The following is a 27,064-nucleotide window of genomic DNA, read 5'->3' as shown; positions in this document are numbered from 1 at the left end:
TCATGTGGCCAGCATGACTAGGCTACTTCTGGGAAACCAGAGCAGCGCATGGAAACACCGTTTACCTTCTTGCCGGAGCGGTACCTATTTATCTACTTGCACTTTGTGCTTTTGAACTGCTAGTCTGGCAGGAGCTGGGACCGAGCAATGGGAGCTCACCCCGTCGCAGGGATTCGAACCGTCGACCTTTTGATCGACAAGCTCTAGGCTCAGTGGTTTAGACCACAGCGCCACCCACGTCTTAACGCTAGGGGGTGCTAAATTAGATTCAAACAAACTGCAAACACAAAACAGTTTTGTAGCATTTTAAATACGAACAAAAAATCATTTTAGTAATGGCATTTGTGGACTGCACTCTACCTCAACTGATGCATGCCATCCTAGGTTACAAGTATATATACTTGCAAGGGGGAGATAGGAAAATATATAAACAGTAAGGTTAGGGGGGAAACGTAGGAAATACAGACATAATTATGTTATTAAAAGTGGCCTTTTTTTTTTAAGTAGATGGTTATAACAAAGTGCCATACTATGGGAGTGCAGAAAAAAAGCATTTAGTTCTCTCACGGCCTGGAGTGGGATGTATAAGGGACCCATATCAGAATATTCAGGGATGGGCTGAGCTAAGCAGGAGATTTTGGGTGGCATATTTTGCTAGGGTGAACTTTACCCACTAAAGTCAGCAAAAGTTCATCTACAGCGAGCAGTACAAAGTCCCGTTTAATTTTGGCAGTCCCAGAGCAACAAGGCTCAGTGAAAGGAAACTGCGCAGCTATCGCGAAGGAAAAGTTCCAACAGAATACTATTAACATCCAAAAGACAGAAAGATGGCCAGCCTTTGCTCAAACCTGGTTTTGTATCGAAAAATGTTTCTGATGACCATTGTTCTGGGCTTGGGCGGAAGCTTCCATTTCGGATTCCAAGTCTCTATGATCAATTTTACTTCACTGTTCGTCAAGAAGTTCATCAACGATACCTGGCTGGAGAGATACAACGCTCCCATTGATGATCAGAGCCTCATGCCCCTATGGTCTTTCACTGTGTCTATCTTCAGCATTGGAGGACTGACGGGAACCTGCCTCTCAGGGTATCTGTCTGCAAAATGTGGGAAAAAGAACTGCATGATATTTAACAGCCTCTTCATGTTAGTAGCTGCAGTGATCATGGGAACCAGCAGAATAGCAAAGTCCTTCGAAATGATTCTCCTTGGACGACTCCTGTATGGTTTTAATGCAGGTTTGGGCGTCTGTATCCAAGGTCAGTACCTAGCAGAAATTTCTCCAAAGCACCTCCGCGGCTTGACCAATGTCACTATTGCAGTTCTAGGAAACCTGGGGAAATTTCTTGGGCAACTGACGGGACTCCGCGAACTTTTAGGAACAGAGTCCCTGTGGCCTTTCCTGTTGGCCAGCAGCGGAATCATAGCGCTGCTGTTGCTCATCACAGTCCCGTTCTTCCCTGAATCTCCGTCGTATCTTTTAATCCAGAAGGGAGATATGGAAGGCTGCTTGAAATCTCTGAAACAGCTCTGGGGTGAAGGGGACCACAGAGCAGAGGTGAATGATCTGTTGAAGGAGCAGGCAGCCACAAAAGAAGCAAAAATTATGAGCGTGCTGGAGCTCTTCAGAGATCGCTCCATGCGATGCCAGATATACCTGTTGATCATAATGGCAGGTACGCTACCAGTCAGTGGAGTCAGTGCCATCTACTTCTACTCTTTTGACGTGTTCCGTACAGCCGGGTTTAGTGAAGAACTCAGCCCCTATGTCACTCTAGGGATCGGGGCCTGTGAGCTCTGCTCAACCATTGTGTGCTGCTTCATCATTGAGCGTGCGGGCAGACGGAAACTGATGCTGTGGGGATACGGTCTCATGATAGTGGCCTTGGCAGTCCTCACAACTGCTCTCTCCCTGCAAGACAGAACCTTCTGGATACCATACTGCAATGTTGCTCTCATCTTCCTCTACATCGTTCTCTATGGCGTGGGGCCTTCAGGAACAACGTTCCCCGTCACAGCAGAACTCTTCACACAGTCATCCAGACCAGCTGCATTGGTCATTGGCACAACACTGCATTGGGTGGAATTGTACTTGATCGGGATGCTGTTCCCTTATTTAGTGAGTCATCTGGGCAACTTCTGCTTTCTTGTTTTCATGGGCATCATGGCAATCTCATGGGTTCTCCTCTTCCAGTTCCTTCCAGAGACAGAAGACAGGTCGCTCATGGACATCCAGATGGAATTCAGTCATTTAAAAATGGGTAAGAATCCGCCTGAAGATCTTGAAAACTGCACAAGGTCAGAAGGATGGGGACTGTTGCTCTAACAGAATGGAATGTAGCAACTGGGGTGGACAGCAGAATTCAACAGGTCCATTATTCCCAAAGACTCTGCTGAAATCAGGTTTTCATTGAAGAATAATGTGGTACAGCCCTCTTCAGAATGCAAATTCAAAAGCATGTAGGGCAATTTCAGTCTTGAATACACACACACACTATTAAACCTCATACTTATTCCCTTTTAAAGGCTGATACAGGGAGAAAACCCTAGATTTATTCTGTGAGTAAAATGAAAGATGGCCATTGCTGGTTCTGCAAAGAAAATGGAGGGAACTGGCAACACATTTGAAAGAATGTCTCAAAACAGAAAGCATTTGGAGTATTGTGACTGAAGTGAGCAATGAACCTTTTCAACTTCAAGTAATAATGAACTCATTAACATACTTACTTATGTGAGGTATATCAAATCAAATACAGTCGTACCTCGGGTTAAGAACTTACAGTGGTACCTCGGGTTACATACGCTTCAGGTTACAGACTCCACCAACCCAGAAATAGTGCTTCAGGTTAAGAACTTTGCTTCAGGATAAGAACAGAAATCGTGCTCCGGCGGCACGGCGGCAGCAGGAGGCCCCATTAGCTAAAGTGGTGCTTCAGGTTAAGAACAGTTTCAGGCTAAGAACGGACCTCCAGAAAGAAATGTAATTTCTGTAATTTGTTCTGGAGGTCCGTTCTTAACCTGAAACTGTTCTTAACCTGAAGCACCACTTTAGCTAATGGGACCTCCTGCTGCTGCGGCGGCGGCGGCGCTGCTGCACGCTTTCTGTTCTCATCCTAAAGCAAAGTTCTTAACTCGAGGTAATAGTTCTGGGTTAACGGAGTCTCTAACCTGAAGCGTCTGTAACCTGAAGCGTCTGTAACCAGAGGTACCACTGTATAGAGAGCATATATACCTCAGGATTTTCTCTTAAACATGTTATATTATGAAACAGTCTAGAAATTGCTTAATAAAGAAAGATACCATGGATACTATATGCTAAACACCAGGAAGACAACAGAGTTGATTAGGAAAAGATGGAGCCGGTTGGGAGATAGTAAAACTGACAAATGAAATTGCAGGAAGAATATAAGGATTATTTCAGCTGGGAGCACCTGCTAACTTGGGGCCAGTTTACCTGCAAGATCATGCCCGTTTGACCACTTTAATCTGTGGAACTAGCCCTGTTACAGCTGCCGCATAATGCTCATTCCATATCGGTAGGAAATTGATCTTTTAGTGTAGCTTTCGAACTTTGGAACTCTCTGCCTACTGACATTAGGCAGCGACCTTTGCTGCATGCTTTTCAGCAACCTGCTTAAAACCTTTTCGTTTAGGCAAGCTTATCCAGACATGTAAAGATGCTGACACGTTCCAGTCTTTTTAACTGTTAATTTTAATTATCTTTAAATGTTTTTAAATTGTTTGCAACTGTTTTTTATTGATCATCTTAATATTTCTGGTAAAACGCCAAGAGCATCAAGCCATATATAAAGGTAAAGGGACCCCTGACCATTAGGTCCAGTCGCGGCCGACTCTGGGGTTGCGGCGCTCATCTCACTTTACTGGCCAAGGGAGCCGGCGTACAGCTTCCGGGTCATGTGGCCAGCAGGACTAAGCTGCTTCTGGCGAACCAGAGCAGCGCACGGAAACGCCGTTTACCTTCCCGCCGGAGAGGTGCCTATTTATCTACTTGCACTTTGACGTGCTTTCGAACTGCTAGGTTGGCAGGAGCAGGGACCAAGCAACGGGAGCTCAGCCCGTTGCGGGGATTCGTACCGCCGGCCTTCTGATCGGCAACCCCTAGGCTCTGTGGTTTAACCCACAGCGCCACCTGTGTCCCCAAGCCATATATAAATTTTGTTAAATAAAATAAATTTCCAGATCCCTCAAAGAAACAACAAGACGTCTCACAAAGAAAAGAATGGCTCACACAAAATGGAAAGCTATCCTCCTTTTGGCCATTCTCTTCAACATCCTTGGTGAGGCAGAGAAGCTGGTCCCCAATAGTTTAAGCAGCTGTCTCAAGCCATACAATCAAAGAACGTTGAATTTCCATGTCAGAACTCTACGTCGTACAGGATTTGGAGGTTATTTTAGGCCTCTTGTCTCAGTTACTCATAACAAAGCGACTCCACTGAGGTTCAAGTTGTATTATGAAGGGAGGTTGGTATACCAAAAGAAAGAGAGAGACTAAGGAAGCAGCTTTTGGAATTACTCAAACGAACAGCAAATGCAAAGTTGCAGGGGCCGACCCCCAATTGTAATCCGGTTATTCAGGCTTGCTTGTAACTAGAAACCTTGAATGTGGTTCATTTTTGCAAGATTACAGCTTGTCGAACAACCAAGAGATTGAGGATCAGTGTCCAAGGCAAAGTCCACACTGGCCATGACTCAAGCACTCCAATACACTAATATCTAAGTACTCACGGAGGGTTTGTACTTCAGCTATAATTCATTGTTTACGTAGTGGGGCCTGCACGAAAATATTAGCATGTTCCCCATTCAGATGGGATGGCCTTCCCTCACCAGTGTTTCTTCCTGAATACTGAAGCCCCCCAGATGTTTTGGCCTACAACTCGCATGATCCCTAGCTAACAAGACCAGTGGTCAGAGATGATGGGAACTGTAGTCCTAAACATCGGGAGGGCTGAAGGTTGGGGGTGCCTGTTCTATTACTTGAGGTTTCTCCAAACCAGCTGATATTTCCCGCTCTTGTGCATAGTTTTTGGCTATATGAGGCCCTAGAGGGTGTTTTAACGGAGAAATCTGAGGGCTCCCTTGGACAAAACACAAGGACACCAGCCAGGAATACCAGGGCAAAACAGCAGCCAGTAGGCTTGGTCTTTATTGAAGACTGTCGCAAAAGGACTCCCACCTGCCACCAGGTGGAACAAGATGGAAGCCCAGAACAAAAGAAGACCCCAACTTTTATTAGCTACTAATTCCCCAAGCTACACCCCTAAGATCACATAATAACTACATCATTGACACATCACAAAAAGGAGGGGTTGAGGGAGGAGTTGTGGAGGTAACCTGAGTATCTTGTCACCTGACAGGTTCCTCCTTTCCCCCTCCCATGAGTACTTTCCAGAGGACAAAGGGGGGTTGGAAGTTTCCTGCCCCCAGAGGGAAGAGCTGATCATTGTCCTTTGTTCCAGTCCGTGTTGAATCCACTCCCATATGCAAGTTCTTTGTGACCCTGATGGTCTTCTGTCTGAGACCATCACGGTTGGCATGCAAACTGGTATGGTACATGTTGGTATGCTCAATGAATTATTGCCACTCTGTATCAAACCTTCCCCCTTTGATAGTCGTTTCTTCATGGAGCAAAATAAAAGTAGAACGGTGTAGATCCGATGTACGGTTGATTTTCTATGAATTTATAACAGAAACATCGCGTATGTCGTGTGTGAGTGTGTCGAGTTTGTACAAACTAAATGATTGGGGGGGGGGTCCTGCAATAAGAGTGACTGGTGACTGGGAGCGGCCACCGAGACCACATAACACTGGTCTTGAAAGACCTACATTGGCTCCCAGTACATTTTCGAGCACAATTCAAAGTGTTGGTGCTGACCTTTAAAGCCCTAAACAGCCTTGGTCCAGTATACCTGAAGGAGCAGTTGCAAGAAAACTGTGTCCTTCAGAGACGCACAAGCGTAATGCAAGGAAGCCACAGGAGACTAAAATAAGCACACGGCTGTTTTTCTTCCCAGTTCTGACACCTCCTTGAAAAGAGAAGGGAAAGAGGAAGACCAAGAGTGCCCCAAAATCCAACTATTCTGGACAACAGCCATACGAGAAATATGTAAAATAACTAAGCAAGTATTAGACACCACCCCAGAATTGGCCCTACTAAACATCTTCCAAGACAACAATGCCCACTTACACCACAAAGAACTCATAACCCACCTACTTTCAGCAGCCAGAAACACCATAACCAGACACTGGAGAGACCTGTCAGGAGTAAGCACGGACCAATGGCACCAAATAGTATGGGAAACAGCCCTACTAGAAAAATTAACCAATAAACTGAAACTGACACGGGGACAAACAGAAGAAGACGCCTTCACCCCGGTATGGCTCCCCTTTATCACATACACAGCCCAACAAGACAATGACAATAACCCACCAACAGCATACAAATCAATATGGCTAACCTGATCCAAAACACCCACCCACCCCACTCAGACACGAAAACAAAGATCACCACAGCCAATCACAATCAAACAACCACACCATAGGCCAACCCCAACCTCCCTCACCACCAAAGGAACACAAAAGAACAGCAGAGAACCGGCACGAGCAACGCTGACACCAAACCCTACATACATTAAGCAAAATAGAAACAGCACCACTCGCCCCCCCCCCACATCTTCCCCCCTCCCCCCCACTAATGTCTCAACAAATGAAACTAATCTGTAAAAATGTTACATGGAAAAAATACGAGAGACATTACACATACTTCTGTAAAACAAGAAAATCTTTAATAATAATTTTAAAAAAAACAACTATTACAAAAAAAGTACTTTCCAAGAAAAGACCGCATCACCTGTGATAGTGCCTGGATGTGGGCTTCAGTCCAGGGACTGAACCCGGTGGTGTCATAGGAATGTCGAAAGCTACCTTATTATCAGTCTGTCCCTTGGTCCATCTAGCTCAGTATGGGCCACACAGACTGGCAGCAGCTCTCATGGAGTCTTTCCCAGTCATATTGTGAGATGCTGAGGCCTGAACTTGGGACGTTCTGCTTGCAAAACAGGTGCTCTATCATGATGCTACTGTCCTTCCTCACTACAGCCCCAGCCTGCACAACGAAACATGTGAATGACACCAGGTTGGGGAAGTCTGCACGATGGTGTGCTCAGAACACTTCTCTCGCAGGTGCAGAACTCTGCATGTGCCACAGCCTACAGCCATACCACCATGAACACGCTCAATCCCATAACCTGTGCAAGGCAAAGAGCGCAAAAAACCCACAAAACTCTTATTCCAAAAAAAGAAAAAGTGTTGCAGACTTTTCTCCTTGAGGCTCCAACTAGTGACTCTGCCAATTTTGCAGCGGAGGACGCTTGAGAAATTCGCCAGAGAAAGTCCTCAAGTTGTGATCTGCAAATAAGACCCAACCATATTTTTTTTAAAAAAATCCTGCATGTGGGAAGCCTGATCTTCTACTCCCAGCTATCATGCACAGGGAAGAATCTCTGGCACACAGCTGCTTAGGAAAAGAGTGAGATATGGAGGAGTCAGGTTCAAATCATCTTTCAGTCAGTTCTCTCCCTCAGCCTCCATTCTCCATCTCTAAAAGCAGATCTGCTACCCAGTGGACTAGATAGGTCCAAGGTTAAATACAGCAAGACCATGAAATAAGAATTTTGCACACAAAGTACCACTTAACAGAGATAGGTGATTGGTGGTCTGCAGGAGGCACCGAAAAACCCCCACAACTTATTCTGACACATGGGGCCCCAATGAAGACACAGAAGAAGAAGAAAGCTAACTATTCCAACTGTTCAGAAAAGCAACAATGAATCCATGTGTATACTGGATCCACTTCATGGTATTATCTCAGGTGCATCCTGGTAAGGCAAAGAGCCACCTTGTCTCCTGAGGGAGCAAAAATTGCAGGAACCATATTCGGTTTCCCAGTTGCCTTCAGCTCAAGTCAATGACTTAACTCTAAAAGGTAAAGGACCCCTGACAGTTAAGTCCAGTTGCAAACGACTCTGGGGTTTCATCTCACAGGCCAAGGGAGCTGACATTTGTCCGCAGACAGTTTTTCCAGGTCATGTGGCCAGCATGACTAGGCTACTTCTGGGAAACCAGAGCAGCGCATGGAAACACCGTTTACCTTCTTGCCGGAGCGGTACCTATTTATCTACTTGCACTTTGTGCTTTTGAACTGCTAGGCTGGCAGGAGCTGGGACCGAGCAATGGGAGCTCACCCCGTTGCGGGAATTCGAAACGTCGACCTTCCAATCGGCAAGCTCTAGGCTCAGTGGTTTAGACCACAGCGCCACCCACGTCTTAACGCTAGGGGGTGCTAAATTAGATTCAAACAAACTGCAAACACAAAAAAGTTTTGTAGCATTTTAAATACGAACAAAAAATCATTTTAGTAATGGCATTTGTGGACTGCACTCTACCTCAACTGATGCATGCCATCCTAGGTTACAAGTATATATACTTGCAAGGGGGAGATAGGAAAATATATAAACAGTAAGGTTAGGGGGGAAACGTAGGAAATACAGACATAATTATGTTATTAAAAGTGGCCTTTTTTTTTTAAGTAGATGGTTATAACAAAGTGCCATACTATGGGAGTGCAGAAAAAAAGCATTTAGTTCTCTCACGGCCTGGAGTGGGATGTATAAGGGACCCATATCAGAATATTCAGGGATGGGCTGAGCTAAGCAGGAGATTTTGGGTGGCATATTTTGCTAGGGTGAACTTTACCCACTAAAGTCAGCAAAAGTTCATGTACAGCAAACAGTACAAAGTCACGTTTAATTGTGGCTGTCCCTGACAAACAAGGCTCAGTGAAAGGAAACTGGGCAGCTATCGCGAAGGAAAAGTTCCAACAGAATACTATTAACATCCAAAAGACAGAAAGATGGCCAGCCTTTGCTCAAACCTGGTTTTGTATCGAAAAATGTTTCTGATGACCATTGTTCTGGGCTTGGGCGGAAGCTTCCATTTCGGATTCCAAGTCTCTATGATCAATTTTACTTCACCATTCGTCAAGAAGTTCATCAACGATACCTGGCTGGAGAGATACAATGCTCCCATTGATGATCAGAGCCTCATGCCCCTATGGTCATTCACTGTGTCTATCTTCAGCATTGGAGGACTGACGGGAGCCTGCTTCTCAGGGTATCTGTCTGCAAAATGTGGAAAAAAGAACTGCATGATATTTAACAGCCTCTTCATGTTAGTAGCTGCAGTGATCATGGGAACCAGCAGAATAGCAAAGTCCTTCGAAATGATTCTCCTTGGACGACTCCTGTATGGTTTTAATGCAGGTTTGGGCGTCTGTATCCAAGGTCAGTACCTAGCAGAAATTTCTCCAAAGCACCTCCGCGGCTTGACCAATGTCACTACTGCAGTTCTAGCAAACCTGGGGAAACTTCTTGGGCAACTGACGGGACTCCACGAACTTTTAGGAACAGAGTCCCTGTGGCCTTTCCTGTTGGCCAGCAGCGGAATCATAGCGCTGCTGTTGCTCATCACAGTCCCGTTCTTCCCTGAATCTCCGTCGTATCTTTTAATCCAGAAGGGAGATATGGAAGGCTGCTTGAAATCTCTGAAACAGCTCTGGGGTGAAGGGGACCACAGAGCAGAGGTGAATGATCTGTTGAAGGAGCAGGCAGCCACAAAAGAAGCAAAAATTATGAGCGTGCTGGAGCTCTTCAGAGATCGCTCCATGCGATGCCAGATATACCTGTTGATCATAGTGTCAGGTACGCTACCAGTCAGTGGAGTCAGTGCCATCTACTTCTACTCTTTTGACGTGTTCCGTACAGCCGGGTTTAGTGAAGAACTCAGCCCCTATGTCACTCTAGGGATCGGGGCCTGTGAGCTCTGCTCAACCATTGCGTGCTGCTTCATCATTGAGCGTGCGGGCAGACGGAAACTGATGCTGTGGGGATACGGTCTCATGATAGTGGCCTTGGCAGTCCTCACAACTACTCTCTCCCTGCAAGACAGAACCTTCTGGATACCATACTGCAATGTTGCTCTCATCTTCCTCTACATCGTTCTCTATGGCGTGGGGCCTTCAGGAACAACGTTCCCCGTCACAGCAGAACTCTTCACACAGTCATCCAGACCAGCTGCATTGGTCATTGGCACAACACTGCATTGGGTGGAATTGTACTTGATCGGGATGCTGTTCCCTTATTTAGTGAGTCATCTGGGCAACTTCTGCTTTCTTGTTTTCATGGGCATCATGACAATCTCATGGGTTATCCTCTTCCGGTTCCTTCCAGAGACAGAAGGCAGGTCGCTCATGGACATCCAGATGGAATTCAATCATTTAAAAATGGGTAAGAATCCGCCTGAAGATCTTGAAAACTGCACAAAACTCTAGAAGGTCAGAAGGATGGGGACTGCTGCGCTAACAGAATGGAATGTAGCAACTGGGGTGAATAGCAGAATTCAACAGGTCCCTTATTCCCAAAGACTCTGCTGAAATCAGGGTTTCATTGAAGAATAATGTGGTACAGCCCTCTTCAGAATGTAAATTCAAAAGCATGTAGGGCAATTTCAGTCTTGAATACACACACACACTATTAAACCTCATACTTATTCCCTTTTAAAGGCTGATACAGGGAGAAAACCCTAGATTTATTCTGTGAGTAAAATGAAAGATGGCCATTGCTGGTTCTGCAAAGAAAATGAACTGGCACCACATTTGAAAGAATGTCTCAAAACAGAAAGCACCTGGAGTATTGTGACTGAAGTGAGCAATGAACCTTTTCAACTTGAGAGGCAGTGTGGTGTAGTGGTTAAGAGCGGTAGTCACGTAATCTGGGAAACCGGGTTCGTGTCTCCGCTCCTCCACATGCAGCTGCTGGGTGACCTTGGGCCAGTCACACTTCTGTGAAGTCTCTCAGCCCCACTCACCTCACAGAGTGTTTGTTGTGGGGGAGGAAGGGAAAGGAGAATGTTAGCCGCTTTGAGACTCCTGAAGGGGAGTGAAAGGCGGGATATCAAATCCAAACTCTTCTTCTTCTTCTTCAAGTAATAATGCACTCATTAACATACTTACTTATGTGAGGTATATCAAATCAAATACAGTCGTACCTCGGGTTAAGAACTTACAGTGGTACCTCGGGAACGGAAATCGTGCTCCGGCGGCGCGGTGGCAGCAGGAGGCCCCATTAGCTAAAGTGGTCCTTCAGTTTAAGAACAGTTTCAGGTTAAGAACGGACCTCCAGAACGAATTGTAATTTCTGTAATTTGTTCTGGAGGTCCGTTCTTAACCTGAAACTGTTCTTAACCTGAAGCACCACTTTAGCTAATGGGACCTCCTGCTGCTGCGGCTGCGGCGCTGCTGCACGCTTTCTGTTCTCATCCTAAAGCAAAGTTCTTAACTCGAGGTAATAGTTTTGGGTTAGCGGAGTCTCTAACCTGAAGCGTCTGTAACCTGAAGCGTCTGTAACCAGAGGTACCACTGTATAGATAGCATATATATCTCAGGATTTTCTCTTAAACATGTTATATTATGAAACAGTCTAGAAATTGCTTAATAAAGAAAGATACCATGGATACTATATGCTAAACACTAAGAAGACAACAGAATTGATTAGGAAAAGATGGAGCTGGTTGGGAGATAGTAAAACTGACAAATGAAATTGCAGGAAGAATATAAGGATTATTTCAGCTGGGAGCACCTGCTAACTTGGGGCCAGTTTACCTGCCTGTTTGACCACTTTAATCTGTGGAACTAGCCCTGTTACAGCTGCCGCATAATGCTCATTCCATATCGGTAGGAAATTGATCTTTTAGTGTAGCTTTGGAACTTTGGAACTCTCTGCCTACTGACATTAGGCAGCGACCTTTGCTGCATGCTTTTCAGCAACCTGCTTAAAACCTTTTCGTTTAGGCAAGCTTATCCAGACATGTAAAGATGCTGACACGTTCCAGTCTTTTTAACTGTTAATTTTAATTATCTTTAAATGTTTTTAAATTGTTTGCAACTGTTTTTTATTGATCATCTTAATATTTCTGGTAAAACGCCAAGAGCATCAAGCCATATATAAAGGTAAAGGGACCCCTGACCATTAGGTCCAGTCACGGCCGACTCTGGGGTTGCGGCGCTCATCTCACTTTACTGGCCAAGGGAGCCGGCGTAAAGCTTCCGGGTCATGTGGCCAGCAGGACTAAGCCGCTTCTGGCGAACCAGAGCAGCACACGGAAACGCCGTTTACCTTCCCGCCGGAGAGGTGCTTATTTATCTACTTGCACTTTGACGCGCTCTCGAACTGCTAGCTTGGCAGGAGCATGGACCAAGCAACGGGAGCTCAGCCCGTTGTGGGGATTCGAACCACCGGCCTTCTGATCGGCAACCCCTAGGCTCTGTGGTTTAACCCACAGCGCCACCTGTGTCCCCAAGCCATATATAAATTTTGTTAAATAAAATAAATTTCCAGATCCCTCAAAGAAACAACAAGACGACTCACAAAGAAAAGAATGGCTCACACAAAATGGAAAGCTATCCTCCTTTTGGCCATTCTCTTCAACATCCTTGGTGAGGCAGAGAAGCTGGTCCCCAATAGTTTAAGCAGCTGTCTCAAGCCATACAATCAAAGAACGTTGAATTTCCATGTCAGAACTCTACGTCGTACAGGATTTGGAGGTTATTTTAGGCCTCTTGTCTCAGTTACTCATAACAAAGCGACTCCACTGAGGTTCAAGTTGTATTATGAAGGGAGGTTGGTATACCAAAAGAAAGAGAGAGAGAGAGAGAGAGACTAAGGAAGCAGCTTTTGGAATTACTCAAACGAACAGCAAATGCAAAGTTGCAGGGGCCGACCCCCAATTGTAATCCGGTTATTCAGGCTTGCTTGTAACTAGAAACCTTGAATGTGGTTCATTTTTGCAAGATTACAGCTTGTCGAACAACCAAGAGATTGAGGATCAGTGTCCAAGGCAAAGTCCACACTGGCCATGACTCAAGCACTCCAATACACTAATATCAAAGTACTCACGGAGGGTTCGTACTTCAGCTATAATTCATTGTTTAAGTAGTGGGGCCTGCACGAAAATATTAGCGTGTTCCCCATTCAGATGGGATGGCCTTCCCTCACCAGTGTTTCTTCCTGAATACTGAAGCTCCCCAGATGTTTTGGCCTACAACTCCCATGATCCCTAGCTAACAGGACCAGTGGTCAGAGATGATGGGAATTGTAGTCCAAAACATCGGGAGGGCTGAAGGTTGGGGATGCCTGTTTTATTACTTGAGGTTTCTCCAAACCAGCTGATATTTCCCGCTCTTGTGCATAGTTTTTGGCTATATGAGGCCCTAGAGGGTGTTTTAACGGAGAAATCTGAGGGCTCCCTTGGACAAAACACAAGGACACCAGCCAGGAATACCAGGGCAAAACAGCAGCCAGTAGGCTTGGTCTTTATTGAAGACTGTCGCGAAAGGACTCCCACCTGCCACCAGGTGGAACAAGATGGAAGCCCAGAACAAAAGAAGACCCCAACTTTTATTAGCTACTAATTCCCCAAGCTACACCCCTAAGATCACATAATAACTACATCATTGACACATCACAAAAAGGAGGGGTTGAGGGAGGAGTTGTGGAGGTAACCTGAGTATCTTGTCACCTGACAGGTTCCTCCTTTCCCCCTCTCATGAGTACTTTCCAGAGGACAAAGGGGGGTTGGCAGTTTCCTGCCCCCAGAGGGAAGAGCTGATCATTGTCCTTTGTTCCAGTCCGTGTTGAATCCACTCCCATATGCAAGTTCTTTGTGACCCTGATGGTCTTCTGTCTGAGACCATCACGGTTGGCATGCAAACTGGTATAGTACATGTTGGTATGCTCAATGAATTATGGCCACTCTGTATCAAACCTTCCCCCTTTGATAGTCGTTTCTTCATGGAGCAAAATAAAAGTAGAACGGTGTAGATCCGATGTACGGTTGATTTTCTATGAATTTATAACAGAAACATTGCGTATGTCGTGTGTGAGTGTGTCGAGTTTGTACAAACTAAATGATTGGGGGGGGGGGGTTTCCTGCAATAAGAGTGACCTTAGCATCTTAATTTTATTTGTGATTAGTAAACAAAGCAAAAAAAAAACCTCCATCATGCTAATGCCCCCCGCCGGGCACCATTAGTATTTGACCTGAAATATTTGAGGAGAAAAAACAAAGCACATTTAATGTGGTTTAAATGTTATATTATGTAGAATTTTGTATTAGAATACATGTAAAAATTTGAAGGGGTAGTATGTGCTTTCCTTACATTATTAAAATCAATTTGGCATCCATTCGTTTGTACTTATGAAACAGAACATTTTCTACAGGCAACAAAGCTCTGGGGGAAAATCTGCCTCACATCACAGCCTCCCAATGCCACAATTTCTTTTTTAAAAAACTTCAGGTTTTGATTCTAATTTGATCCTCATTCAGGGTTGGGCATTTGCCCTTTCAAAAAAGGGCTGGTCAACTAACTGATCAAACATAGTCAAATATTAGTCAAGTATTTTAAAGCATTTTGGAACCAAAGACTTATACTTTTATTCAACGCTATACGAGAGTAATTTTAATTGATTTTATCCAAAATGATTTTTATAATGATTATGTAATATATGATATGATATATGATATAATAGGTCTGCTGCATAATGCCAACTAGATAAAGCAATTAGTTGCCTGTAACCATGAAATAATGAAAGTGGCTTAGAACTGTAACAAATTATAAAATCAATGTTAAGCAAATTTCCTATTTTTGCCTGGAGAAACTTACTGATCTATGATTCTCCTCATATCAATGGCCTTCTGGAGGAGAGGTTCCTTAGATATTCTGCACAGGGGTCTGTTTAAAGATCAAAATATACACATCTTTCCAATGGACCTCAAACGTGCTATAGCACTTTACACTAATGGCCAATTAGTATCAACACCTCTAATAATAGTAATTTTATTATTTATACCCCGCCCATCTGGCTGGGTTTCCCCAGCCACTCTGGGTGGCTCACAGCACATATAAAAACATAGGAAAACGGCAAACATTAAAAACTTCCTGAAACAGGGCTGCCTTCAGAAGTCTTCAGAAAGTTGTGTGGTTCTTTATCTCCTTGACATGTGATGGGAGGGCATTCCACAGGGAGGGAACGCTAGTGAAAGCAATTCTGCTTAAGGAAATACCAGAGCGCCACGTGTGACAACTCAGTCGCACATGCAGATCACCGCTGGATGCTGCAAGCCTTGAGCAAGGAAAGACTGCACCTGAACCAGTTTACTCTGGCACAAATGTTCGCAGGCAGCCTGCCACTTCAGAAGGATACGGGCAATAACAAAAGGAAAACAGCTTTTCTTTATAAAAAGCAAACCCACATGTTGTAGCACAGCTAGCATCAGATATTAATTACACAACTAGGTCTTGCAGAGTGAAACACACACACCTCTCAGCAGCGACAGGATGTTCCCCCAGAGTCCTCCATTGCCATCTATTATGCACCTTGTTCCAAAGTCCAGCCATTTATTTGTACATTAACAGACCTCAATGGCGCTTTTAGTGATTCTGCAATGTGTACCGTTTCAAAGGAGAACTCCCCACTTCCTGGAACTCTCTCACCGCCAAAGTAAGTTCACAATCAAGAAGAAAACCTCAGGCTATTTGAGCACAGCCAAGGCCAGGTAATGCTAATCAGCAACTTTTCATTCCAGACAACAAATGTCCTGGAAAATGAAGTCGTACAAGGGTGTAAGCTCTCAGAAACCTTAGCTATACAGACAGAACCGTTTCCTCTTCTATAATATCTCCTCTATCTTGGGTGCCCTCGTTCTGTCCCCACCGAGGTATTGTTTGCAGTGCTGGAGGGCAAGGGCTAGTGGGCTTCAGTAGGAGAGTGGCGCCCAGAACTTCTGGCTCTCAGAACTGCGCTGTGCATTAAGAAGTGGGCTGGGGGGAAACCTGCCAACTGTCTAAGATCTCTTCGTTAGTCAGAAAAGAAAAGCCAGATGACGGGCAGCAACTTAAAAAGGGATGCCTTGTTACAGGCAAGATGCTTATCAGCTGTCCTACTTTCTCAAATGAAACCAGAAGTGTGCCTCTGGATGCTTATGGGTTAACACCTGAGAGACCAAGGCACAGAGACGCAGTTTGCAGAGGCAGACTTGGCTCTGCTGGTGACACACATACCTTCTCTCTTGCAGAGAACAGCTGGCTTTCAGAAAACGGGGGTTAGGGAAATTTAGAGGAAACATCACGGGACGTGGGTGGCAATGTGGGTTAAACCACAGAGCCTAGGACTTGCCGATCAGAAGGTCGGCGGTTCGAATCCCCGCAACGGGGTGAGCTCCCGTTGCTCGGTCCCTGCTCCTGCCAACCTAGCAGTTCGAAAGCACCTCAAAGTGCAAGTAGATAAATAGGTACCACTGCGGTGGGAAGGTAAACGGTGTTTCCGTGTGCTGCTCTGGTTCGCCAGAAGTGGCTTAGTCATGCTGGCCACATGACCCGGAAGCTGTACGCCGGCTCCCTCGGCCAATAAAGCGAGATGAGCGCCGCAACCCCAGAGTCGGTCACGACTGGACCTAATGGTCAGGGGTCCTTTTTATCACACTGCAAACCTGCAATGCTTAAAGTTTCAGCCAAAAGGTCTAAAGATCACTTCTACTTTCAAAGAGGTGGCTGCTTGTGCCAAACTCTCATACCTTAACTAGAGGTGCTGTGCCAAGGCCTTTGCTAAATCCTCAGAGTGGTTAAGATTCCAGCCTGCAGCTAGAATGTCACATGAGTTAAAACCTCAGGAGGATTAACACAAACAACTTAACTCTTCACTGTTCTTAAGTTCAGCCTCGTTTCCTCTCACACAAGGCAGATCTGTGCATCTATTCCACTGCACAGACCACTGCTTATACTGATCTCTCACTGCCTCCTGATCGGCCACATTGATTACCAAGCAGCTGGCAAGAATGCCACTTGGAGGAGGTTGGATGGGCTGAACTAAGAAAGTGGTGGGGGTGGATGCGAGGGAAACAAGGTGAGGGTATGGTCTGAGGTCACATGAGACAGCCACCTTGCGGAAGCTAAACAGGTCAGAGTCTGCTCAGTACCTGGATGGCTGAGTCCCATGATCAAAGGAAGATGGGATATAAATATACGAAACACACAAACCAAAATGTCAGGTAACTGAAATTGGTCCAAATTTGCACTGATCCATATCGTTCAAAAGCATGCACATCTCTTAGGCTTGGAGCAGCAATTAACTGCAATTAAAAGCCAATGCAATTCTGGGCTGCATCAATAGGAGTATAGCATCTAGATCAAGGGAAGTAATAGTGCCACTGTATTCTGCTCTGGTCAGACCTCACCTGGAGTACTGTGTCCAGTTCTGGGCACCACAATTCAAGAAGGACACTGACAAACTGGAACGTGTCCAGAGGAGGGCAACCAAAATGGTCAAAGTCCTGGAAACGATGCCTTATGAGGAACGGCTAAGGGAGCTGGGCATGTTTAGCCTGGAGAAGAGGAGGTTAAGGGGTGATACGATAGCCATGTTCAAATATATAAAAGGATGTCACATAGAGGAGGGAGAAAGGTTGTTTTCTGCTGCTCCAGAGAAGCGGACACGGAGCAATGGATCCAAACTACCAGAAAGAAGATTCCACCTAAACATTAGGAAGAACTTCCTGACAGTAAGAGCTGTTCGACAGTGGAATTTGCTGCCAAGGAGTGTGGTGGAGTCTCCTACTTTGGAGGTCTTTAAGCAGAGGCTTGACAACCATATGTCAGGAGTGCTCTGATGGTGTTTCCTGCTTGGCAGGGGGTTGGACTCGATGGCCCTTGGGGTCTCTTCCAACTCTATGATTCTATGATTCTATGAACTGTTGACCTAATTTGATTGCAAATACTCCATGAAATCATTATGGTAATGATGCCTGAAGCATTAGGCTGATGCCTACCTTAGCACACTTGCATTTAAAAATGTGGCTTATTTTTGAACAACTGCTGTTACTTCACTTTATTCCTGTTTTAGTTTCATTTTTTTAAAAACTGTAGACCAACCTTAGTGTTCCAGAAACATAAGCCAAGGAGAACAAAACTGTTCACATTAATACAAATTTGTCTAACATCATTAATGCTGCAATATTTCATTACCATCTTTAAAATGCTAACCATTACAAAGCAACGACATTAATCAGTTTTCATAATTAACATAAATATTAAGCAAAAAGCAAACATGCTTGACCATTATTTGTTAGTACTTGACCAATTAACCAAATCTGTTTTGGTTAGAGCAGCTCTTCAGCTGTGCTATGGCAGAACAACGCAAAATGAACTAAGTTTAAAACAAAAATAACCACAGCAGGCTGTATTTGAATTGCTGGTATCACAGAATTTCTGGAAATTTAGAGAAATTTAGAGGATGTTAAGTGTGCGACACACCAGATTTGAGGCTTTTCAACCTACAACGGCTGTTGATCCACCTGAGTGCAATTCAGAGCCCTGGTTCTTTGACTATACCCTCAGTACATCAAGGCCCATCTTCTCCAACACAAGCCTGCCTGCGGACTGAGACAGTTGATAGCCATTCTCTGGATGGCCCAACCTCTGGTGTTAGCTGGATGGCACAGGGGAGGACCTTTCTCAGGTGGGGTGCCCCCATCTTTGGAAAGCTCTTGCCGGGTAGACTTTTCAGTGCTAGGCAAATAACCTTACATTTTTAAAAGTCTGAGATTGTAATCTGATTTTATTTTATTCTACCATTGTGATGCTCTTGTTTTATGGCCTCTGCTGTTTGAATATGTTTGATTCATTATTTTGATCTGCCATATTGCTGCTTCATTTGTTCTAATAGTTATTCATAAAGATAATGCTACTGAAGGGAACGATATAACTTTCTAAAAGCTTTTTTTATAGCTAGCTAACCATACCTTCCCTTCTGCACATAATACTGTAAATCTAATAGTACTCTCATTTTTCTTTCCTACAAATGGTCTTGCAGTTGACTTTGATTGGGATTAAAGTTTAACCTTTAAATCATGATACACATTGTCACTGGCTCATACCAGATTAAAAGCAGAGTTCACAGCTCACTAGCATGAACCAAGACTTCAGCAAAACTGCAACCTTTGCCCTACGCTCTAACACTAAATTCAGACAGAGCGGCGAGTGACTCCAACAATGCTGAGTGGGGTGTTTTTCCCCTCAGCCAAAATATCCGATGCCACAGTGAAACTCAGAAATCCTACAAACCTGACTACTGTAGAAACCTGTTAACTGCAAAGGCAGCCTTATGTCTACACTATTAACACACCTCATGTATTTTCCTAGAGGTATACAAAAGCTAAAATGAGATGGATTAAGAGATACTCAATAAAGGCACTCCGTACAAAACTAAACAAGCTTTTAGCCTTTGATAAATTGGGTTAAATTGGTATTGATTGATTTGATTTCAATTTCAATGCGTCTACTCTGAGTATAACAACATAGCTGGATATCAATAATCAATTTTTCTTGATTTCCTAATGTGCTTTCAAATATGCATCAGTGAAGACAGCCATATCGCATACAGGCAATAACTCAAAGGTAAACTTCCAGAGCCCAATAAATGCATTGTGTCTTAGATTTTAGGTCGCATTCCCTCTTCACCACGGCTAGGCGTATTTACAGGATCTGCTCTTATGATGAATGGGTTTGTACTCTGCTATAGCAGCTGAATACTAAGCAGTATTTAAAGAAGGAATCAATGGTAGTAATTCTGAGCACCCCAGGACAGAGCTTAGCTGTGCAGATCACCTTTCCTCAAGCTGGTATGTTCCAGATGTTTTGGCCTACAATTCCCATCAGCCCCAGCCAGTTCCATACTAGGTTAAGGAAGGCTATGTATGGAATCCTTATCAAATAAAGCTCTATGTTTCTTACCCTTATCCTACACTCAAAAGGAGTACAGGATAGCCATTTGGAGCTATCTTTGGAGAAAGAAGTGAGTGCGTGTGGAATAATTGCAAGAAAGGCTTAACATGGAAGCAAAGTTTTATACAGAAATCAGATCAGATTCCAGTACCCCAGGAAAAAATTATCAGGCATGAGCACTCTTTTGCTTTCACAGAAATGGTTCTTGATGACAGCATTGAAGGAAGCCACTTGCCCACTGACAAGAGTAAGGGATTGTGTATCGTGCAAAGCAACTATGATACCCACACCAACCACGTAAAGCTGTCCTGTGCTTCAAAAGGTAGACACAAGCAGGTAAATTGGTAGAAACATTTGCAAATCCCAATGCCAACCTAAAAACCTGCAATTCTTCAAATGGTAAACCCAAATAGCACTTTGATCCTAATTGCCACTGGACCCAATCCACCAGGATGCTCTCCTTTGCAAGCCTCATGGAAAGGAACAGGAGGATCACACGGGAACAGAATAATGCTCATGCGAAGTTGCTTATTTGTGGTGGATTGCGCTGTTTGGGCCAGATCAACCCATTCCCCGATTCCATCACCTTTAACGGTACCCAAAGATTTGTTGCCCGAGGTGACTGCCTCATTTTTCTACTTCCAGTATGTGAATCATTATGGTTCCCCATCACACACAAGGTGCTGATGTGTTTTAAACTACTCTGCTGTTAATTATCTGTTACCATTGTTTTCAAACTGCTTTTACTATTTTAATATTTACTGTAAACTGCTTAGAGGTTTTACTACAATCAAGTAAAAATTTTGTTAAACGGACTAAATAAAGAAATCAGAAATTCCACTTTTTATCCAAGTAAAAATGAGAAGGAACTCTTGGGGTAGAAATGCTCCATTCTACAGATAGTGGTGACACTTGCTCATTTATAACATACCGTATTTTTTGCTCTATAAGACTCACTTTTTCCCTCCTAAAAAGTAAGGGGAAATGTGTGTGCGTCTTATGGAGCGAATGCAGGCTGCGCAGCTATCCCAGAAGCCAGAACAGCAAGAGGGATTGCTGTTTTCACTGCGCAGCGATCCCTCTTGCTGTTCTGGCATCTGAGATTCAGAATATATTTTTTCTTGTTTTCCTCCTCCAAAAACTAGGTGTGCCTTGTGGTCTGGTGCGTCTTATAGAGCGAAAAATACGGTAGTTCGGGCTGTTAGACCCTGTCAAGAACAAGATCACACACCTCGGATCTGGCAGAACTCTAGACAAAGACAAACCCGTCCAGCATGGTATGCCTCCAATCAAGACAGTTCTGCTGGTACAGAGAGCTGAACAGCAGTTCACTCACCATCCAGTCTGGCATATGGAATGCTGAGGCACCTGCATGGTTGTCCCACTTCTCCATCACAGACACTTTGTGAGGCTTGGATTTGCGGCTGCCACAGGAAGGGGACTTTGGTTTGGTTCTACGAGGCTCCCGTTTGTGCGAAGGGTTATGCAATCATCTGCAGGTGCTGCAACTCCTTCCCAAGACAGTGCTGTCTCTTCCCAAGCAGTCAACAGAACATCTGATTCCTCAAGAAATTGGATTTTGCCACAAGTCCTGGTCACGCAAAGGACTCTAAATCCTGTCTCTCATGTTTAGGCTTTCCAGCAGACGCTTCCAAGACGCCACTCTCAGCGCTGACTCTTAGGTCAGGCTGTGAGACAGGCAGCCTCAGTGTTGTGTGAATGCGGCCATCTACCACCTGCCTATGTATATCCAACAGATGACGTCACCCAGACAGCCGATAGCGGGGATCAATAAAGCTCAAGGTCAAGGAGGCCCTCTTTTACATGCACTGCAAAATAAACGTCTTCTCACATGTAGCTTTGGTACTTGATAGCATTAAAAGTTCATGGAACTGAAGCAAAGGGCCCAGTAGGATTTCCAGCTGCCAAGCAAGTGCACCTGGCAAAAGACCAGCGAGGCAGCATTTAAAATTAACTTCTGAAAGCTTTGACTTTTGGGAGAACTGCAAGGCTATTGTTCTCAGCAATTATTTGCACAGCCATCCGCTTGCCTGCAACTCCCTCTGTTGGACAGTGGCAGGGCATGCAAAATCATGCACGCAAACACACACTTATCCAAAGAGGTCACAAAGTGAGTGTGCCCAGGAAAAGACTGTGGGATCTGCATCTGTTAGCCTTCTGCCGTTCCCCAAGAATCGCAAACACCTCAGAACACCTCTCTCCAGGTTTCCCAAGTCAACACTGTGTAAGATTAACAGCACAAGTCTTAGTCCCAGTCATGTAAGTGCTCCTCACCAAAAGAGAAGTCGTTCTGTAAGGCTTTCAGAGCACCCAAAAGCAGAGTGCAATGAAATGTACACATTGTCAGTATTAAGTGGACAGGAATAAATGTCCTTAAGTGGTACTTGCTCTTAAACTTGAGTTTGCAACAAGCAGCTTTAACTCACATATTATTTCAGTTGCAGATTAATTTCCATTTCAGTTCTGACAGGCTTATTACTTTTATTAGCAACCATTTCCAAACCTAATGGCGCAAGTTTCACTTTTAAAAATCTAAGTACTCAGCTCTCAAGGCCATGCATTACACTTGTCTCCAGCACTTAAAAAATGGAAGATGTGATTACAGAGGAAGGATGCAGACATGATCCTGACATCACACAGACTGTGGAGGGGTGCTTTGGAGGTGTAGCGTTAAGCCCCCAGGACATACACACCCAATAGCAGTTTAGACAAACCAATATTTTTATAATTGCTTGTCAAAACTGTAGTCAAAGATTAGGTCCTGCACCTTTTAACAACCACTTTGAGCTCTGGTGAAGGAAAGAAGAGACAAAAATGCTTCACATACATAAAGCAGCAAATTTGCTTCCCCAACTCATTTTATTCTCATCTGCATGATAGCAAGTCCTGTCTAAAACGTACTATCTTATTTGTCAACTAAAACAAGTGACGAAGGCCAGAAATATTATCTGTGCTCAATTTGGGTAGGGAAATGTCACCATTAATTCTGCCTGTCTGACACGAGCCACATGACCCTTGGGTGAAAATAGCTATCCAGCCACCACTTCTTTAAAACTATCGGAATATTCTCTGCTTCCTATGGCCCATATTTTAAGACTCCTGAAAAAGCAGGTCCTGAAAGTCATTGGGTGGCAAAGTTTTGCCATAAAACAAAACATTCACTGAAGAACCTTAAAGAGACAGCAGGCTTGCAAAGCTCTCGGCGATCCAGAAAAAGGTCACCTGGTAAGAAACAGGAGGATCAGACCCTGTCTTAAGCTGGGCGGGTGTTAAGGCAGAAGTCGTAGGAAGGAGGGGCAGATTTCCTTTAAGAAATGGAAAATGGATAAAAAAATATCGTGACAACTGCAGCCAATGCCCTCTGGTGTGGGCTGGCAGGGGAATCAGAGCAGCTCCAAGAGTCTGTATCACATGCTGAAGGTCAAAGTTCATTTGAGTGTAATCTTGATGTAAGCCCTTGATGACTACAGTCCCACTTCAACAGATGCACAGTGAGATTCTCAGCTGTCAGGTGTACAGGGATGCCTTTCTGGGGCAGAGTGAGGTCAGAGTGGGAAAGAAGTGCAAAGAACGACTGACAGGGATAATTATGTAATGCAGACACTGCTAATTAGGTTTCAAATAGCCCATACTGGTCAAGAGGGGAGTTACAAAACAGGATTTGATTTATTGGGTCTTTAGGCACTGTAATGCTCAGCGTTGACACTAGAGGGAGATGTGAATCCAAAAACCACCTTGAAGGCTCAAATCCAGACGACTGAAAAAAATTAAGAATGGAAGTGGAAGAGGGCAAAGCAATGGAACATAAATCAACACCTCTTGGTGAGAACTTAGAACAGACAGCAATTGCTGAGATGGATCGCTACAAGCTTTATTAGTTTTAGTGTGCTTAATCAGTCTGAGTCAAGGCTTTTATGAGCACAGCTGTGGTCAGGAAGAGATTTATCGCAAGCAGGTATGCCTTAATGAGAGCGGGGAACAAATATTAAGAGAAGTTCAAAACATGGGAGGCACATGGCAGGTGAGGCCAGCGCTGTCCAAGATTCAGAATACACCAGTTTAAAATCTCACAGGTGTCACTGGCCTCTCGTGCAAGTTTCTGCACGTTTTTAATCTTTCTCACGAGTGAAATGAAATTATTCCCACAAAGGAGCACAAATTGAGGTGGCAAGGCTGGAATAGGAAGTATCTGTAATTGGGATGCCACATTCCTGCAGGCTCCTGTTTAAAGTAGACCTATCTTACAAAACAACAACACCCACATGAATTCTCACTTCCATTTTCTCTCTGTGTGTTTTGCTCCTCAGGTATGAAGAACTTCCCATCCATAAAAAGTGACCAGGGATGTGGGTGGCGCTGTGGTCTAAACCACTGAGCCTCTTGGGCTTGCTTTTCAGACAGTTGGTGGTTTGAATCCCCGCGACGGGGTGAGCTCCCATTGCTCTGTCCCAGCTCCTGCCAACCTAGCAGTTCGAAAGCATGCCAGTGCAAGTAGATAAATAGGTACTGCTGTGGCGGGAAGGTAAACAGCGTTTCTGTGAGCTCTGGCAATCATCACAGTCCTCTGTGTGCCAGTAGCAGTTTAGTCCTGCTGGCCACATGACCCAGAAAACTGCCTGTGGACAAACGCCGGCTCCCTCGGCCTGAAAGCGAGATGAGGGCCACAACCCCATAGTCGCCTTTGACTGGACTTAACCATCCAGGGGTCCTTTACCTTTTTTAATAATAAAAAGTGACCCATTTCAAAACACTGCAAGGTCAAGTGAGACAGTGGAACAGGGAAGGGTGAAAAACCCTCTTCATCCAAGGACTGCATTCACTTCCAGGGGCCAAAGGCAAAAGTGAGCAATGCAACAAATGCGAGTTTTACCTTTCTACGGTGTGCTAGTTTCTACCTACACTCACACACACACACACCCTCTCTAGCCTCAGTCCAGGCAAGCAAGAAACATTATTGCACAAGAGCGTTCCTTCAGCAGGGAATATCAAACAATACTCTTTGAACTGTCACGCCAGATTGAAAGATGATCAGGAGGGGCAGTCAAGTACTTAGAGTGTGTAACTGGCATACACGAAGCCTTCTTCAGGCGTGACTCATTAAGGCTCTTACTCATGTCTTTTTCTCATATAAAAGCCCAAGCCACCCCCGTGCCATATGTTTGATCAAACTGACAACCTTTTGCCATTTCTACTCCGTTTTTTCCCGACGGCTAGGAGTTCAGCAATCAAGAGCGACTTCAGCATCCTGCACAGCTCATTGTGCCTCTCTCCACTGCATGGCTAGCAATTTAGTTAAGCAAATGAAGGAAGCCGGCTATTTGAATGAAGGATGATGGTGAGCAGCAGTCTGGCGCCTTGCACGCCAGATGGGATCCAAAACGGCAAACTTACCATGTAGAAAATCCTACTCTTGCAAGGAGGATTCTTGCAGATAAGTGTCGCTCCCAAACACCTGACGCCACTTTTCAGCGAGGGGACTATTTCTGCATAACTAAACCGGGGATGTTCCACACCTCCCTAAAGGGAAAGCGTTTGCCTAGATTATGCTGAAAGGAAAAGCAGCTTGCAGGATTAGGGCTGTCTGTAACCACATCTTGTTCCGAAAGGCCTTGCCAGTGAGAAACTGGAGAAGGCCAGGTCAACGCGCTGGAGTTGCCCCACATTACAAAACTGGGCAGCTTAAGAGGGCAAAGTTCACCAGGACACTCTTCCAACTTACCTTTGATAATGAGTTTCTAATTTTATGAGGCAAGTGGTCAAGTCTGAAAAACTAACCAAGTGTGGCAGGAATGGAGTACATTCAGAGCAACCAGCCCACTATCTCCACTCTCCCCACCGAAGGGTGGGGGGATCAAATGCAAAGAAACAGTAGAGGAAAGCCTTAGTTGGCAACCTACCATCAGCAAAGTATTTTCTTATCTTTAGTACTATGTGATGGTTTTGTGCTTCTTTTTCACTGGAGACAGCTGACAGGGACACATTACTTCCGGTTTCATTCCGATTAGCGCCCCCTTCCCTTCTGGGTGGGGGACCATCAGAAATATCAGCATTATTCAAATTATGACAGTTTAGGAATATAGGAAGCTATCTTATACAGAACCAGCCTATTAGTCTATTGAGTTCAGTATTGTCTACACTGACTGGAAGATCTCCAGAGATCTCTTTCGCACCAGAGTCTACCCCAGCCCTAGCTGGAGATGACATCAGAGACTGGACCTGAGACCAGAGACCTGAGAAGCAGGTGTTCTATCCACAGAGATCCCTTCCCCAATATCCATAGCTTAAAACAGCCTTTATTTTAGAATACAGAAAGGGAACCTTAAGGGGCATCTGCAAAGCAACTTTTAAAGGGAATCATATGATATTGACATATGGGGGGGGGGGAGTTTGCATCTGGTCTTTCCACACAATCCAGACTGAAGACAGAACACCCATGGCAAGCCATGCCATCTATATGAGTAAAAGGTGTTCTAGAATTAAAGAGGAGCGTTCTGCACACTTCTAATTTAATGCCAACAGACTGAACTGAGAAAGCAGATAACCCAGGGGAAGTATCCTTACAGCTTCTTATGAACATGCTACATTAGACAATTGGTCCATACCCAGCCTAGTTTAGTATCCTCTTATTGTGATCTCAATTCCATCCCAGCCCTGCTGCTATGAGCCTTTGAGTTTGGAAGCTTGTGTCCCTCCAGATTGCTGCTCGATTCCAACTCCCGTTAGCACCAGCCAACATGGCCAATTTGTCTGGGATGGTGGGAATTATGAAACCAACACCATGTGAAGGATCACAAGCTTGCCATGCCTTCTGTCAGTAAAAATGCCAGGGATTGAATGTGAGAACTTGTACATGCAAAGCACATGCTCTAACACTGTGTGTGCAAACCTTCCAGCAGCAACATTTTAAACACTGTATTCTATATGAAGGAAATATATATATTGAATCTATTCATCAGCACCAAGCCTCTGCAATCAAAGGAAACCCATTGAGTCTTGTGCTGCTGGTGAGTGATTTACCATATTTTTCCATCTGTAAAACATTCCCATGTATAAGACACTCCCTATTTTGGGAGACTAAGTTTTAAGAAAATGGGGGGGGGAGAGATGTATCCGTGCATAAGACGCCCCCTAATTTT

The 27,064-nt window shown here is 44.6% G+C and overlaps 2 protein-coding genes and 1 pseudogene across 5 annotated transcripts in view; 2 read left to right on the top strand and 1 right to left on the bottom strand.

Moving 5' to 3' along the window:
- The window catches only part of AHCYL2 (adenosylhomocysteinase like 2), a 110,411-nt gene that overhangs the window by 40,269 nt on the left and 43,078 nt on the right, over positions 1-27,064 (bottom strand). The gene's annotated exons all lie outside the window — the stretch shown is intronic.
- Positions 777-16,626, top strand: LOC308595655 (solute carrier family 2, facilitated glucose transporter member 11-like). 2 transcript variants are annotated; one of them, XM_081210208.1, is made up of 2 exons: positions 777-2,296; positions 15,426-16,626. In XM_081210208.1, exons 1-2 carry the CDS (start codon positions 828-830, stop codon positions 15,562-15,564), a joined length of 1,608 nt encoding a protein of 535 aa, XP_081066334.1. In that variant the 5' UTR covers positions 777-827; the 3' UTR covers positions 15,565-16,626. The 2 variants fall into 2 exon arrangements, with proteins under 2 accessions (XP_081066334.1, XP_081066335.1); XM_081210209.1 differs by lacking the exon at positions 15,426-16,626 and having other exon boundaries at positions 777-2,770.
- On the top strand, positions 8,687-25,164 carry LOC308595677 (solute carrier family 2, facilitated glucose transporter member 5 pseudogene; annotated as a pseudogene). 2 transcript variants are annotated; one of them, XR_014013359.1, is made up of 2 exons: positions 8,687-10,406; positions 25,143-25,164. The product of XR_014013359.1 is annotated as a solute carrier family 2, facilitated glucose transporter member 5 pseudogene (transcript). The 2 variants fall into 2 exon arrangements; XR_014013360.1 differs by lacking the exon at positions 25,143-25,164 and adding an exon at positions 21,541-21,641.

Source organism: Podarcis bocagei (genome assembly GCF_964188305.1).
Source record: "Podarcis bocagei genome assembly, chromosome: 10".
In the NCBI taxonomy this organism is placed as follows: domain Eukaryota; kingdom Metazoa; phylum Chordata; class Lepidosauria; order Squamata; family Lacertidae; genus Podarcis; species Podarcis bocagei.
This window is presented reverse-complemented; position numbering and strand designations above follow the sequence as displayed.